The 12540-nt window shown below is 57.1% G+C and overlaps 1 protein-coding gene across 1 annotated transcript; it reads left to right on the top strand.

Annotated features, from left to right (window-relative positions):
- Positions 1 to 5560: 5560 nt before the first annotated feature.
- On the top strand, positions 5561 to 10589 carry PTGIR (prostaglandin I2 receptor). The gene is made up of 2 exons (XM_086353257.1): positions 5561 to 6939; positions 7994 to 10589. Exons 1-2 carry the CDS (start codon positions 6172 to 6174, stop codon positions 8378 to 8380), a joined length of 1155 nt encoding a protein of 384 aa, XP_086209383.1. The 5' UTR covers positions 5561 to 6171; the 3' UTR covers positions 8381 to 10589.
- The last annotated feature ends 1951 nt before the right edge of the window (positions 10590 to 12540 follow it).

The raw sequence follows: 12540 nt of genomic DNA, 5'->3' as shown, positions 1-12540 counted from the left end.
GGGGGCCCCATGGACTGCAGCCCACCAGGCTCCTCTGTCCGTGTGATATTCCACGCAAGAATACTGGAGTGGGTAGCCATTTCCTTCTCCAGGGGATCTTCCCCACCGAGGGACTGAACCCATGTCTCCTTCATTGCAGACAAATTCTTTACCACTGAGCCACCAGGGAAGCCCTTTTAGGACCTATGTAGCCGGCAGTTAAATGAGAGTTCTTCACATAAAAGCCCACCTTGATGGCTTCTTCCATTTGGAAGGTCTGGGTGACCTCAGAACTGCACAACCTCCAGGGTGACCAGAGGCTATGAGATGGGGCCCTAGCTTTCCAGTTTGCCAAAGTCCCCAGCACACCCTATTGTCTCCCAGTGAGGGATACGGGGGGTCAGACACTATTTATCACAGAGCCTATGCCAGGAGCTTCTTACAGAGAAAGGCTAAATGCCTTGAACCCATGATTCTGTTGAAAATAAACCCAGACTGAGTGAGCTATGGGCTTTGTTGATTACTTAACCTGGTCGGTCTGAGGTCCACTGAGTTTGCGACCCCTCCCCTCTCCTCGAGCCCTCTTGTCTTGAGTCTGCACCCCTGGATCTGGTGGAGATGAGTCCCTAGGCCTCCCCTTCCCAGAGGGGCCGTGCCTGTGTCTGGCAAGTGCTCCATTATTCACATTGAATTAGGGTCCCCTGGGCCCCAAATCTGAGCTTCCTGTTGAATTGAGGCAAGAGACGCTGTAATTACATCTCCCTCCTGCCTCCCACCTCTCAGCCTGGCTCCGGCCCTGGTTGCATCATGTCTGTGGGAGCCCCGGGGGAGACAGCGGGGGACAGAGAGAGCCAAGGATGAGCTGAAGGGAGGAGGAATGATGCTGAGGGGAAGTTGCCAGAAGAATTCTGGAATTTCACAGACTCAGCATCCTTGCATCTTAGAACCTGAAATGCAAAGGAATCTCAGAAACTCAGAGGGCTGGAATTCTGGAGTCTTTGAACCCTGTGGGGCCAGGATGATGGGGTCCTGTCCCCTAATAGGGCTAGGATTCCAGAACTCCGCACTTCAGAAGTGTACGGACTTCTTGAGCCTGGCCTGTTAGACCCTTTGAACCCTGGAGTTGATCTTGGGGAATGGGAAGCTGGGGAGAAGCAAGTGGGGTTGGCTGACCTAGTGGTGGGCAGGGAGCTGGAGGAATGCGTGCCTGCCTGGAGGAGCGGGGCTGGGTGAGCCTGCACCCAGACTGAGGCTGGGAAGGCAGAAGCCGGAGTGAGTCCTGGGTGACCAGCCTCCAAACCGGATAATCTCATTAGCTGGGTATGATTTCCAGTTCCCTTTTCCTGCCACCCCCAGCTGTGAGGTCAGCTCTGGGGTCAGGCTCAGGCCAGTCAGAGCCAGGCCAAGAGGCAGAGGTGAACACCTGGGGAAGTGCTGGCATTCAGCAGTTCCCTCCCACTTCACTCCAAACCCCAGGGCTGCGGGCTGCCCCACCCAGCTGTCCTCCTTCCACATCCGACCCACATGCTTGGCACTGAGGGGCCGGAGAGTAGGAGTGGACTTAGCAGGGCCAGAAGGAGCTATAATCATGGCCATCACTTATCAGGAGTCCGGTTTCACAAACCCATCTCACTCCATTCTAATGGCAGCTTCCACAAGGACTCTGCTTAACCCCATTTTACAGACATGGAAGACCGGCACGGAGAGATAACCTGGTCAGTCGGGGCTTGAGGTTGGAGTGGGAGGAGCAAATGGATGACCTCCGGAGGGGCCGGAGGGGTTCAAAGGGGGCCTTGAGGGACAGAAGTGAGGGGATCCCAGGGGAGGCACCCAGCCCAGGCAAAGGCAGGGCAGGGGCAGAGTAGGGATACCAGGGGCCGGTGAAGGAAGCGGCGGCTAGTAGGTCGGCAAGGGCCCATTGTGGGCTGGAAAACGGGGTGGTGGGCAGAGAATATTGGCCTCTAGCTGAAGGGGCTGGGGCCTGCTAAGGAGGGATGGGTCAGGATGGACACACGGCAGCTCCTCACAGCAGTGAGTGGGCACAGATGACAAGCGGGCCTGGCAGGCATGAGCAGCTGGTGGCACGTGTGCGTGTGTGTGTGTGTGTGTGTGTGTGTGTGTGTACAAGGTGGGGCCAGCTTCCTCCCAGGGCAGAGCCTGGAGGACGGAAACCGGGGAGCCAGGAGAGGGTCAGGCCCAGGGCAAGCTGGCATCTTAGGTCAACAGCACGACCAGATGCAGGCCTGGGCGGGCAGCTGTAGGCGCAGGCCGGCAGGAGTGGGACAGCTTGTCCTGGTCCCATTTCCTGGCCTGCTTGGTGCTTGTCCCCATGAGGACACTCGCCCAGATGGAATGACTCAGCTGAGGGCCTGCCCAGGCTCCAGCTATGGCCTTCCACTCCCACCGCTTGTCGCATGCCACTTGGGACCACGCCCCCATCGGATGGTACCACCTCTGAGTCCCTCAGCCCTCTACTCACGGTGGTTTGTTGAGTGAATAACAACCCCACCAGTAACTGTCTGAGAGCTTCCTAAAAGCAGGCAGAGTGAATTTCGTCTCTAATCTAGGTCCGTATAGTCAAAGCTATGGTTATTCCGGTAGTCATGTAAGGATGTGAGAGTTGGACTATAAAGAAAGCTGAGCACCAAAGAATTGATGCTTTTGAACTGGGAGTTGGAGAAGACTCTTGAGAGTGCCTTGGACTGCCAGGGGATCAAACCAGTCCATCCTAAAGGAAATCATCCCTGAATATTCATTGGAAGGACTGATGCTGAAGCTGAAGCTCCAATACTTTGGCCACCTGATGCGAAGAACTGACTCATTTGAAAAGACCCTAATGCTGGGAAAGAGTGAAGGCAGGAGGGGAAGGGGACAACAGAGGATGAGATGGCTGGATGGCATCACCGACTCGATGGACATGAGTTTGAGCAAGCTCTGGGAGTTGGTGATGGACAGGGAAGCCTGGCATGCTGCAGTCCATGGGGTCGCAAAGAGTCAGACACAACTGAGGGACTGAACTGAATCTTTGTTCAGTCGCTGAACAAAGTACAACATCCCAACAAAGGCAAGGCAGCCATTTGATGAAGAACATCAAGGCTTAGATACATACGGACACACGTGGGCGGACACAGCCATGAAGAAACACGTGGTCACCAATGAACAGACACAACACATCTATAGACACAGATACACAAAGAGACCTTACAGGAAAGAATACCCACCACTCACTCTCACACACACACACACACACACCATGCTGATACAATGCTCACTTAGGTGACCCAAACCCATACACGAAGTTCACAGGTCCACAGTCTCTAGCACACTCCCTTCCAGGTACCCATTCCTCCAACACGGTGCTGCGTGTCCATTCCCAGTCCTTCCGGGGCTGTCCTCCGTCTTCTGTAGTGCTGCCCCGGGGTCCCTCTGGGGAGGCTCAAGTCCCTTCTCAGCATTGCGTGGCAGGGAAAGGGTGCTGACTCACCCGTTCAGAGCAGTTCCCTCCCACAGCTCTTCCCACCTCCCCCCCCCGGAAGCCACCACCCCACCCTCCAGCACAGCCCAGCTGGGGTGACCCCTCACAGCTGAGCAGGAGGCTGGGGGCTCCCCAGAAGGTGAGCGTGTCTGACCCCGGCATGGACCCCAGGGATTCTTAGGAAAGAGTGAGAGTCCTCACTTCTCCTGCCTGCTCTGGAGCACAGAATTCATGGCAAGGTCACCAGGGCTTCTGACCCTCAGCGGCAAAGGTGGGGAAACCAACTGAGGCCTGGAGGGGGGTACTGTCTGAGACCCGGCAGGTCAGGGGAGCAGCATGGACTTCCTGAAGGCTCAACAGTGCCTGGCGGGGGCAGGAAGCTAGTGATAGGGAGGCTCCGGGCACCAGAGCACCCCCTCCCACCCCTGCAATTCCCCTGATGCCAAGACAGGACACTAGCCTGCCAGGCGTCATCCTTCATTAATATGAGAGAACTTCCTGAGTTCCCTTTGGTCTGGCTGGGGATCACGCAGAGTATGAGGGGGGAACCACGTGGCCAAGTAGGCCTGAGACACAAACACCAGGCACCCTCAGAGCAGGGCTGAGTGGTCCCTCTCCAGAGCCCCTGGTGTGGTCGGGGCTGGGGCACCCATCCTGGCGGAAGCTGGGACTGCCAGCTGGCCATGGGTGATAGGGAGCTGGGAGCCGGGAGATGGGGGAGAGGGGAGGGGATCGTGGTCATGGAGGCCGGGGTGACATGAGGACAGAGAGAGGAAGTCGGGAGCTGCCCAGTGTCCAGTCCTCGGGGTCAGGACCATTCTTCCCGGCCTTGGATGAGCTGGGATATCTACACAGGTTCTCGCCTTGTTTCAAAGAGGGGTCTCGGATGGGCCACTGGCCACGGTCAGTCCATCAGGCCCACGGAGTCAGTGTTGCCCCATTGTACAGACGAGGACACTGAGGTCCCCTGGCTTCCCTTCCTGGCCTTGGGACCATCCCATAGCAAGGAGGTGGTTAAATGGGGACAGGAACTCCAGTCAAATGGCATAAGATCTTGAATTTGTCATCTCTGCATTTAAATAGCCTCCCTGAAAAATATGGGGCATCTGAGAAGGTCTCTGAGGTCTTATCTGACCCTTGGGTGGGGAGGCAGCATGGGAAATGGGCTCAGTGGGAATAGGGACTGGTGACCGCTGTGCTGGCCGCGGGTACACACAGGCAGACCACACAGGCAGGAGGGTGGTGCGGCTGGCAATGTGTCTGTGGAGGGCTGGGAGACATTCTGGAAGAGCAATGTTGGAGCCCTGGACTGGAGGGCTGTCTGTGGCTAAAATATTATTCCTTGATGTCAAGGTCACCAGCGCTTGGCCTGGGGCCCGGGAGGGCTGCTGGGGTGAGAGACAAGACGGCGGGAGGGCGCTCCCCTTTGATACTGACCAGTGGAAATCCTGGCGGGGGGGAGCTGTCCCCTTCCCGTGGATGTCAGGTCCCTCCTCCCCCGACGGCCTGCCCAGGGCTCAGCGGGGGCGGGAGTGTGTGTGAGCTGGGAGCCTGTGGACCAACGGGGCTCCAGGGACTGGCATTTCTTTTCTCTGGCAGGGCCACCTCTTCCCCCAGCCTTGTGGAAGGAGTGAAGTGTGTCCAGGGAACAGAAATCTCAGTTGCGCCTGGAAAACACTCCATAAGGGAAGAATTTCCCGGTCGTTTCTAAATCCTTAGGCAATGCCCTAACCCCCAGGGGCCTGAGCCTAGAATAGATGCCAGAGGCCACCCCCAGACCGCCTCGCAGACTGGCCGGCTATGCCGCTCAGGTCCTGTCTGGGTCCCCACTGGCGAGCTCCCCATTCCAGGGACATGATGACTCAGGTGATCCCCCCCAAGGTGCCGCTGGGCAGTGCGGGGGAAGGCAGAAGGATGCAGAGGCAAGAGCGAGCCGAGGAGGTGGCAGGTGGTTCAGGATGGGGTCCTTGAGAGGACGTGAGGAGGGAGAGGGAGGCGCGGGAGACGGATGGGTGTCTTGGGCAGGGAAGTGGAAGGGAGCGCGCCAGGGAAGGCGGGAGGGAGCCAAGGGGCCTCTGGAGAAAGCAGGGGGAGGGAAGGCGGGGCAGAGAGAGGAAATGAAAAGCCCGGGGCGAGCGATCGGGGCTAGATGAGTTCAGGAGCGAGGAGGGAGGGAAGTCTGGAGAAGCTGCCACTCGGAGCCGGACCCAGGGAGCAAGACCCTGGAGAAGGAGCGAAGGGGGACAGAGGGGCTGAGAGAGTTGGCAGAGGTGCGGTGAGGAGGGGCTGGGGAAGCAGAGATGCAGAGGAGGGGATAGGTCGGAGGAGACAGGGAGGGAGGGAAGGCAAGGTGAAGGGAGTGGACCAGGGAGGGGACTGAGCCAGAGCCAGAGCCAGAGGAAGAGAGAACTAGGGGCTTGGCAAGGGAAGGACTAGACGGAGAGACAGAGGTAGCGAAGGAAAGAAACAGGAGGGAGAGACGGGGAGGGAGCCTGGGGAGACAGAGGGCAGAGAGAGAAATAGATGCCCCAGAAGTGCGGAGGGTAGCCCGGGACTCCCCTCTGCCTCCAGCTGCACCAAGGACCCCAAGGGAGCAGGGAGCGAGGTGCTGGGCATCACTGGGGCGGACCCGTCTCCCCTTCCCTCGACACCTCCCACCCTCCACCTCCCGGGAACCCCTCCAGCCCCCCTCCCCGGGAGGCAGCCGGAGGCCGGGGATGGCAGATTCGTGCCGGAACCTCACGTACGTGCGGGACTCGGTGGGCCCGGCCACCAGCACCCTGATGTTCGTGGCGGGCGTGGTGGGCAACGGGCTGGCACTGGGCATCTTGGGGGCGCGGCGGCAGTCGCGCCCCTCGGCCTTCGCTGTGCTGGTCACCGGGCTGGCGGTCACCGACCTGCTGGGCACGTGCTTCCTGAGCCCAGCAGTGTTCGCGGCCTACGCCCGCAACAGCTCGCTGCTGGGCCTTGCCCGGGGCCGCCCGGCGCTGTGCGACGCCTTCGCCTTCGCCATGACCTTCTTCGGCCTGGCCTCCACGCTCATCCTCTTCGCCATGGCCGTGGAGCGCTGCCTGGCGCTCAGCCACCCCTACCTCTACGCCCAGCTGGACGGACCCCGCCGCGCCCGCCTGGCGCTGCCGGCCATCTACGCCTTCTGCACGATCTTCTGCTCGCTGCCCTTCCTGGGCCTGGGCCAACACCAGCAGTACTGCCCCGGCAGCTGGTGCTTCATCCGCATGCGCTCGGCCGAGCCGGGCGGCTGCGCCTTCTCGCTGGCGTACGCCAGCCTCGTGGCCCTGCTGGTGGCCGCCATCGTCCTCTGCAACGGCTCCGTCACCCTCAGCCTTTGCCGCATGTACCGCCAGCAGAGGCGCCACCAGGGCTCGCTGGTCCCCGGCCCCCGGGCAGGCGAGGACGAGGTTGACCACCTGATTCTGCTGGCTCTCATGACGGGCATCATGGCTGTGTGCTCCCTGCCTCTTACGGTGAGTCCCCTGGGCAGCTCTGGTGGGCAGTGGGGAGGAGGGCAACGCCCAGTTCTAGTCGCCACTGTTTGCGCCCACTTCATGGATGGGGAAACTGAGGCTCAAAGAGGTCAGAGACTTTGTCCACAGTCAGACAACTCCAAACTTTACAGAGACGTTTCTCCCCACTTGCTTATGCTCCATTTGACTCTTCCTGACCCTTGTCTCCCCTCTTCCACATCCCTAGCTCCCCACCTCTCCGCCAGTGTTACCCCCCCACCAACCTTCCCCTACCCCTGCAAGACTAATAAGATCCATCATTCAATACTGCACTTGTCTACTCTGTGCTCAGTGGTTTAGAAATCCCTTCTCTGATCATCTCGAGAATGATCTTACGCATCTATTCCACAAGCATTTAGCAAGAAATGTGATGAAGTTTCTGTGGGCATTTCTACAAAGGGTGGGGGGTGATGATGTATTTTGCCCACGATCACACAGAGGCAGGGCTGCACCCTGGGCTTCTCTGATGCCAGGGTCTGATCGCCTTGCCACCCTGCTCCCCACTTCTCCAGCCCCACCCATGTAGGTGCCCTTGGGCTCTCCTGGCCTCACCCCTTTCCTGCAGGAACTCCTGCCCTGCCCCTCCCAGAGGGCAGCAGGGCTGATCCTGGCCCTGTGGCACCCAGTCCTCCTGATACTGTCTGGACCTCAGCTTCTCTTTCTGCAAAATGCAAGGGCTAGGGTTAGAGTTGAGAGTCACCAAACCTTTGAGGGGGTGACGGAGGACTCAGAGATGGGACACACACACACACACAGCTCTAGGACCCAGCCTCGCTGCCCCACCTCTCTCCTCCTAGAGCTTTGCTGACTGTCTCCTGGGGCTTTCTCTCCCTCTGCCCCGGATGCATTTCTTATTTAGTTCTCATCTTATTTCTTTCCCCTTCTGACAGACCGCGCCTCCCTCATTTCTGCCAGTGAGCAAGGGAGAGGAGGGGGTCCAGAATGGGGTGTGTGTTGAGGGGTGGGGCAGAGGAGTCCTGGGGTGCTTTCTTGATCACTCTCTGCTTGCCCTCAGATCCGCGGCTTCACCCAGGCCATCGCCCCGGACAGCAGTGAGATGGGAGACCTCCTGGCCTTCCGTTTCAATGCCTTCAACCCCATTCTGGATCCCTGGGTCTTTATCCTCTTCCGCAAGTCCGTCTTCCAGCGGCTGAAGCTCTGGTTCTGTTGCCTGTACTCGAGGCCTGCCCAAGGCGACTCTCGGACGTCCCTCTCTCAGTCCGCCTCAGGGAGGAAGGACTCAAGTGCCCCCCCTGCTCTTGAGGGGAAAAAGGGGAACTGGGTGCCTTTGTCAGCTTGGGGCGAGGGGCAGGGCGGGCCCTTACCGGCTGTACAGCTACCCACCAGTACCGTGGGAACACCCTCCAAAGCGGGGTCTGAGGCAGCCTGCTCCCTCTGCTGACATCTGCCCGGTGAGCTCCCGCCCTGTCTTCCGGCCGCAGCTGCCAGAAATTCAGGGACATGACCGATGGCTGCGGGCGGATCAGCCCAGAGATGGTTCCTGGAGCCCTGCCGGCCGGAACATGGACCCTCTGGATTCAGGGGATGATCAGCTGCTATTTCTCCTTTCTCCGGGTGGCCACGAGGGGCTGCGGGAGGAGGGAGATGGGGAGAGGAATTACCCTGGAACATAAAAAGAACAGTTGTCTCAAAATATCCGGCGGCCTGGCCGGCCTGGTCTGGCCCTCACTTGCCCATCCATCTCACTGTCTAAATATTTAGAAGGCAGAAATGTTCCCAGCAGCTTCTGTGTGCTCAGGTCTGCTCTGGTTAGGGTTCTGCCTCTGATCTTCCTTCATTCAGGGTGCCCCTGATGCCCACCCCAAGGCCCCAGCAGACAGCCCTGAGCCCGGCTCTGTGGGGAGGCAGGGGGCCCAAGAGCCACCCTCTCTCTGCCTCATGAAACCTGGGATTTCCTGACAATTTCCCTGCCTCCCTTTCCTTCCCGATTCCCCATTGAACTTGGGAGGCCTGGTCCACCCCCCACCCCACCAGGGGAGAAGGGGCGACTGTTGCCTTGGGAGTGACACCACTGGACAGTTGCTTGGGAAAAACTGCATGGCTTGGTGAGTTGCAAGATGTGGACGGCGGGTGGCAGGAGAGGCTGGAGAATGAAGGGGTGAGAGCTACAGAACCCAGGGACGGCCCAAGGACTCAGACCTAAGTCCTGTACCTATCCCTGGATAAACAGCTGCCCCCCCAACCGCCCCTGCAGAGCCTGACCGCACCCCCTGTGTCCTTGGAACCCTCGCAAAAATGTCATTCATCCATTCATTCATTCAACAAATAGTGGGCCCTGAATCTACCAGGTGCTGGGGACACAAACCAGTCTCAACCTCACCTGGGACTCCTCTAGGGTGATTTCCAGACTTCAATTCCCGTTCTGATAGCCGGGGCTTTTCCAGCCATCCACCCCTCTCTCCTCATTAGCCATCCCCTGCCTTTAGGCACCAAACTCAAGGGTTTTCCAGGAGTGAGCATGAAAGGAAGTGGTGCTTCGGGTGGTGGGAGGAGGTGAATGGGAAAGCCCCCAGACTCTCCCCAGCCCTGGTTCCACTTTCCCACTTGCTTCAGGGTTAAAGCAATCATTCTGCCCCTGGGCGGGATGAGAGTGGGGGTGGGTGGAAGAATAGATGAGGCAAGAGCTTCCTATAAAGACGGTGGCTAAAGTGAGTCCTCCACCTCGTGAGTTGCACCCTCCTGGCTCCAGCCTGCTATTATTAGAGCCACTCTACATAGGCTGGAATCAAGGTCCCGAGGAGGCAATCACCAGCCCCAGGGCACACAGCGAGGAGAACAAACAGCCTGCAGGTGGAGCTGGTTTGTTTTTTTTTTGGCTGTGTTGTGCTGCTTGTGGGATTTTAGTTCCCCGTTCAAACCCAGGGCTCTTTGCAGTGGAAGCGTGGAATCCTAACCACTGGACCACCAGGGAATTCCCTGGTTTATCCTTTTATTTCCTTAATCCAGATGGGGTTAGTGAGTTTCCCTTGGTTTCCTTTCCTGTAGAATGGTGATCGGTGATCGTAATCTAGTACTTAATTTACAGGGCTGTGCTGAGGATTAAATTATTCAATTTAATCATTAAAAAGCAATTTAGCATAAGACCTGGAGTAAAGCCCACAGTATGTGTTACTGTTACTGCTGCTATTGCCGTGGCTATTGGTGTTTGTTGTCTTTGGCATCTGAGCACACGTGGCTTGAAAACAAAACTTTTCTCCATTGTTATGACATTGTTCCACGCTCCCCCGCCACCCCACCAAGTCACTTTGTTTCATTTGAAGGAGTGGCTGTGAGAGTTGAAAATAGATCAAGATGACTGCTTAATGGGTAGGGGGTTTCCTTTTGGGGGAATGAAAATATCCTGGAACTAGAGAGTGATGGTGGTTGTACAATGTCGTCAACGTACCAAATGTCACTGAATTGTACATTTTGAGATGGTTAAAATGGTACATTTTGTGTTATGGGTATTTTACCACAATTTGAAAAAAAAAAAACCCATGTAATACTGGACAAAAATTGAGGAAGTTTAGAAACTTTTATAGCAGTCTTGCCAGAGTCATATTGTATCGCTTGAATTTAATAATAAACATGTTGACTTGTACCAAAACAAACCAGAAAACGGGTCAAGCAACAGCAGATGGGGGTCCGGCCTTGGTTACCAAATCTGCCTCAACAGGAACCAACTCAAGGGACCTGGTGTGGAGGGGTTGTGTTTCAGGCAGGAGTCAAGGGCGCACCCTCCAGCCCCACCCCTGCCTATCCAGGTAAGATTCCCTGGGGTGGGGGTGTGCCTCCTCTCCCGGCCTCTGTTCTGGCCCCTCAGCTCACTGAATGGCAGCACAGGGCTGGGCTTTTGAACCCCCAGCCCCCCAAGGTGGGTGCCACTATCAGTCCTCGTTTTCGGATGTGGATTAAGGGAAGGAGAGGATTCAGTGTTGAAGCTGGTTTTCTGCTGACTTTTACCCACCAGGCCTAACAGCTCAGGACTCCGCCCCCTCCTCTGCGTCCCACTGTGGATGTCTAAGCTGTCCAACTCCTGCCCCATCTGCTCTGATCTGGAAGCTCCTCTCCCGGCTGGTTCCTGACTGCTGGGGTAGCATCTCCGCTGTCGGCCACGGTCCTGTCTGGAGTTCCTGTCTGAGTGGCCCCTCCCCTGCCTGCCAAGCTCCAAGGGCTCCCACTGCCTGGAGGCCAAGGGCCAAACTCCCACGCTCTCTGCTTAGCCATGGCAGAAAATCAAGATTTTCCCAAAGAGCACAAGACCTTTCAGGCCTCAACCTCTTTACTCATTGGGCTCACCCTTCCTGTAAGAGTGTTTCCCTTCTCCATTCATCAAGAGCACCCTTGCCTTTCAAGATCCCACTGAGGCTCCTCCTCATCCTTGAAGACGTCATCACTTCTCTCAGAGGCTCTAGGCACTTCCGGGGCTCTATGGTGGCCCTCGCTGTAGCCTGTAGCACAGACATCTGTTCATTTATTCAGCAGGCTTTGATTGAGGGCTTACTGTATGTCAGGTTTTGTCCCTGTGATGTTGGGGACACGGTGATGACAGATAGCCTTGGCCCTGCTTTCCTGGAGCTCACCGTTCAGAGTGGACAGGGCTGGGGGATTGGGACCAGGGAAAGTGGTGTCTAGGGAGAAGATCAGGGAGGGCTGCATGGAGGAGATGGCTTAGCCAGGATGGATCTGAGGACTGTAAGAAAGTGAGCCAAGTAAAGAGGAGAGCTTCTGTTCTGCTCAGGGTTCTACCTCTGGTTTCTAATGCTTCCTTTCTTTCATCTCTCATTCATTCGTCAATTCAACATGCATTCCCTTGAGCCTGCTCTGGGCTCAAGGCGGCTCTGTGCCGTTAGGGAGACAGCAGTGACTGACATTGCCTTGGGCTTACCTTGCTTACAATCCAGTGAGAGTGACAATTTTTCTTCCCCCCTGCAGCATGTGGGATCTTAGTTCCCTGACCAGGGATCAAACCTGTACCCCATGCCAGTGGAAGTGCAGAGTTCTAACCACTGGACCACCAGGCAGTTCTCAGGGGGTGACAATTTAATAATCACAGAAATATGTATTATAATAAGCGGTAAAAATACAAACTTACAAGCTGTGAAATGTACCGAGATCACAGGGCAAGGGAGGTGCCAGCTCTGGTCTGGAGTTGGGGTCAAGAAGTGAGAGACTAGGAGCAAGTATGTCTCCTTCAAGGAGACTTTGTGCACTTTTAACTTCATTTCTTTATTCATTTCTGATTTTGGAGCACAGATGGGACTTAAGCATGCACGCCCATATACACCCTGGCGGGTCCTGGGGAGTTGCTGCTTTCTGGTCCCTCTGTAGTCACTGCCCCACCTGCTGGCCACAGTGGGAATGACACTGAGAAGTGGTCCCACAGCCACTCCCTCCCGCAAGTGAGGGGAGCCTGGGGTTTCTCTCCTGTGGGCCCCGGTTGGGCACCTCCACGAGTGTCCCCCTGCCTCGTCACTTTCTCAGTGACAGGCTTTGAGCTGACCCAGAGGATCCATGAGCCTGAGTTGGAAATGACTTCCACGACCAGCATCAGCTGATGCG

The sequence above is a fragment of the Bos grunniens genome, chromosome 18 (genome assembly GCF_055505025.1).
Source record: "Bos grunniens cultivar Pamir isolate PY7600 chromosome 18, Bosgru_T2T1.0, whole genome shotgun sequence".
Taxonomy (NCBI): Eukaryota; Metazoa; Chordata; class Mammalia; order Artiodactyla; family Bovidae; genus Bos; species Bos grunniens.
The sequence above is the reverse complement of the archived record's forward strand: the minus strand, read 5'-3'. Positions and strand labels throughout refer to the sequence as shown.

Excerpts from the sequence above, each read along its gene's own strand:
- PTGIR (XM_086353257.1), top strand. The coding sequence starts at position 6,172 with ATGGCAGATTCGTGCCGGAACCTCACGTACGTGCGGGACTCGGTGGGC. Across the intron at positions 6,940-7,993 it reads TGTGCTCCCTGCCTCTTACG|ATCCGCGGCTTCACCCAGGC; the intron begins GTGAGTCCCCTG and ends GCTTGCCCTCAG.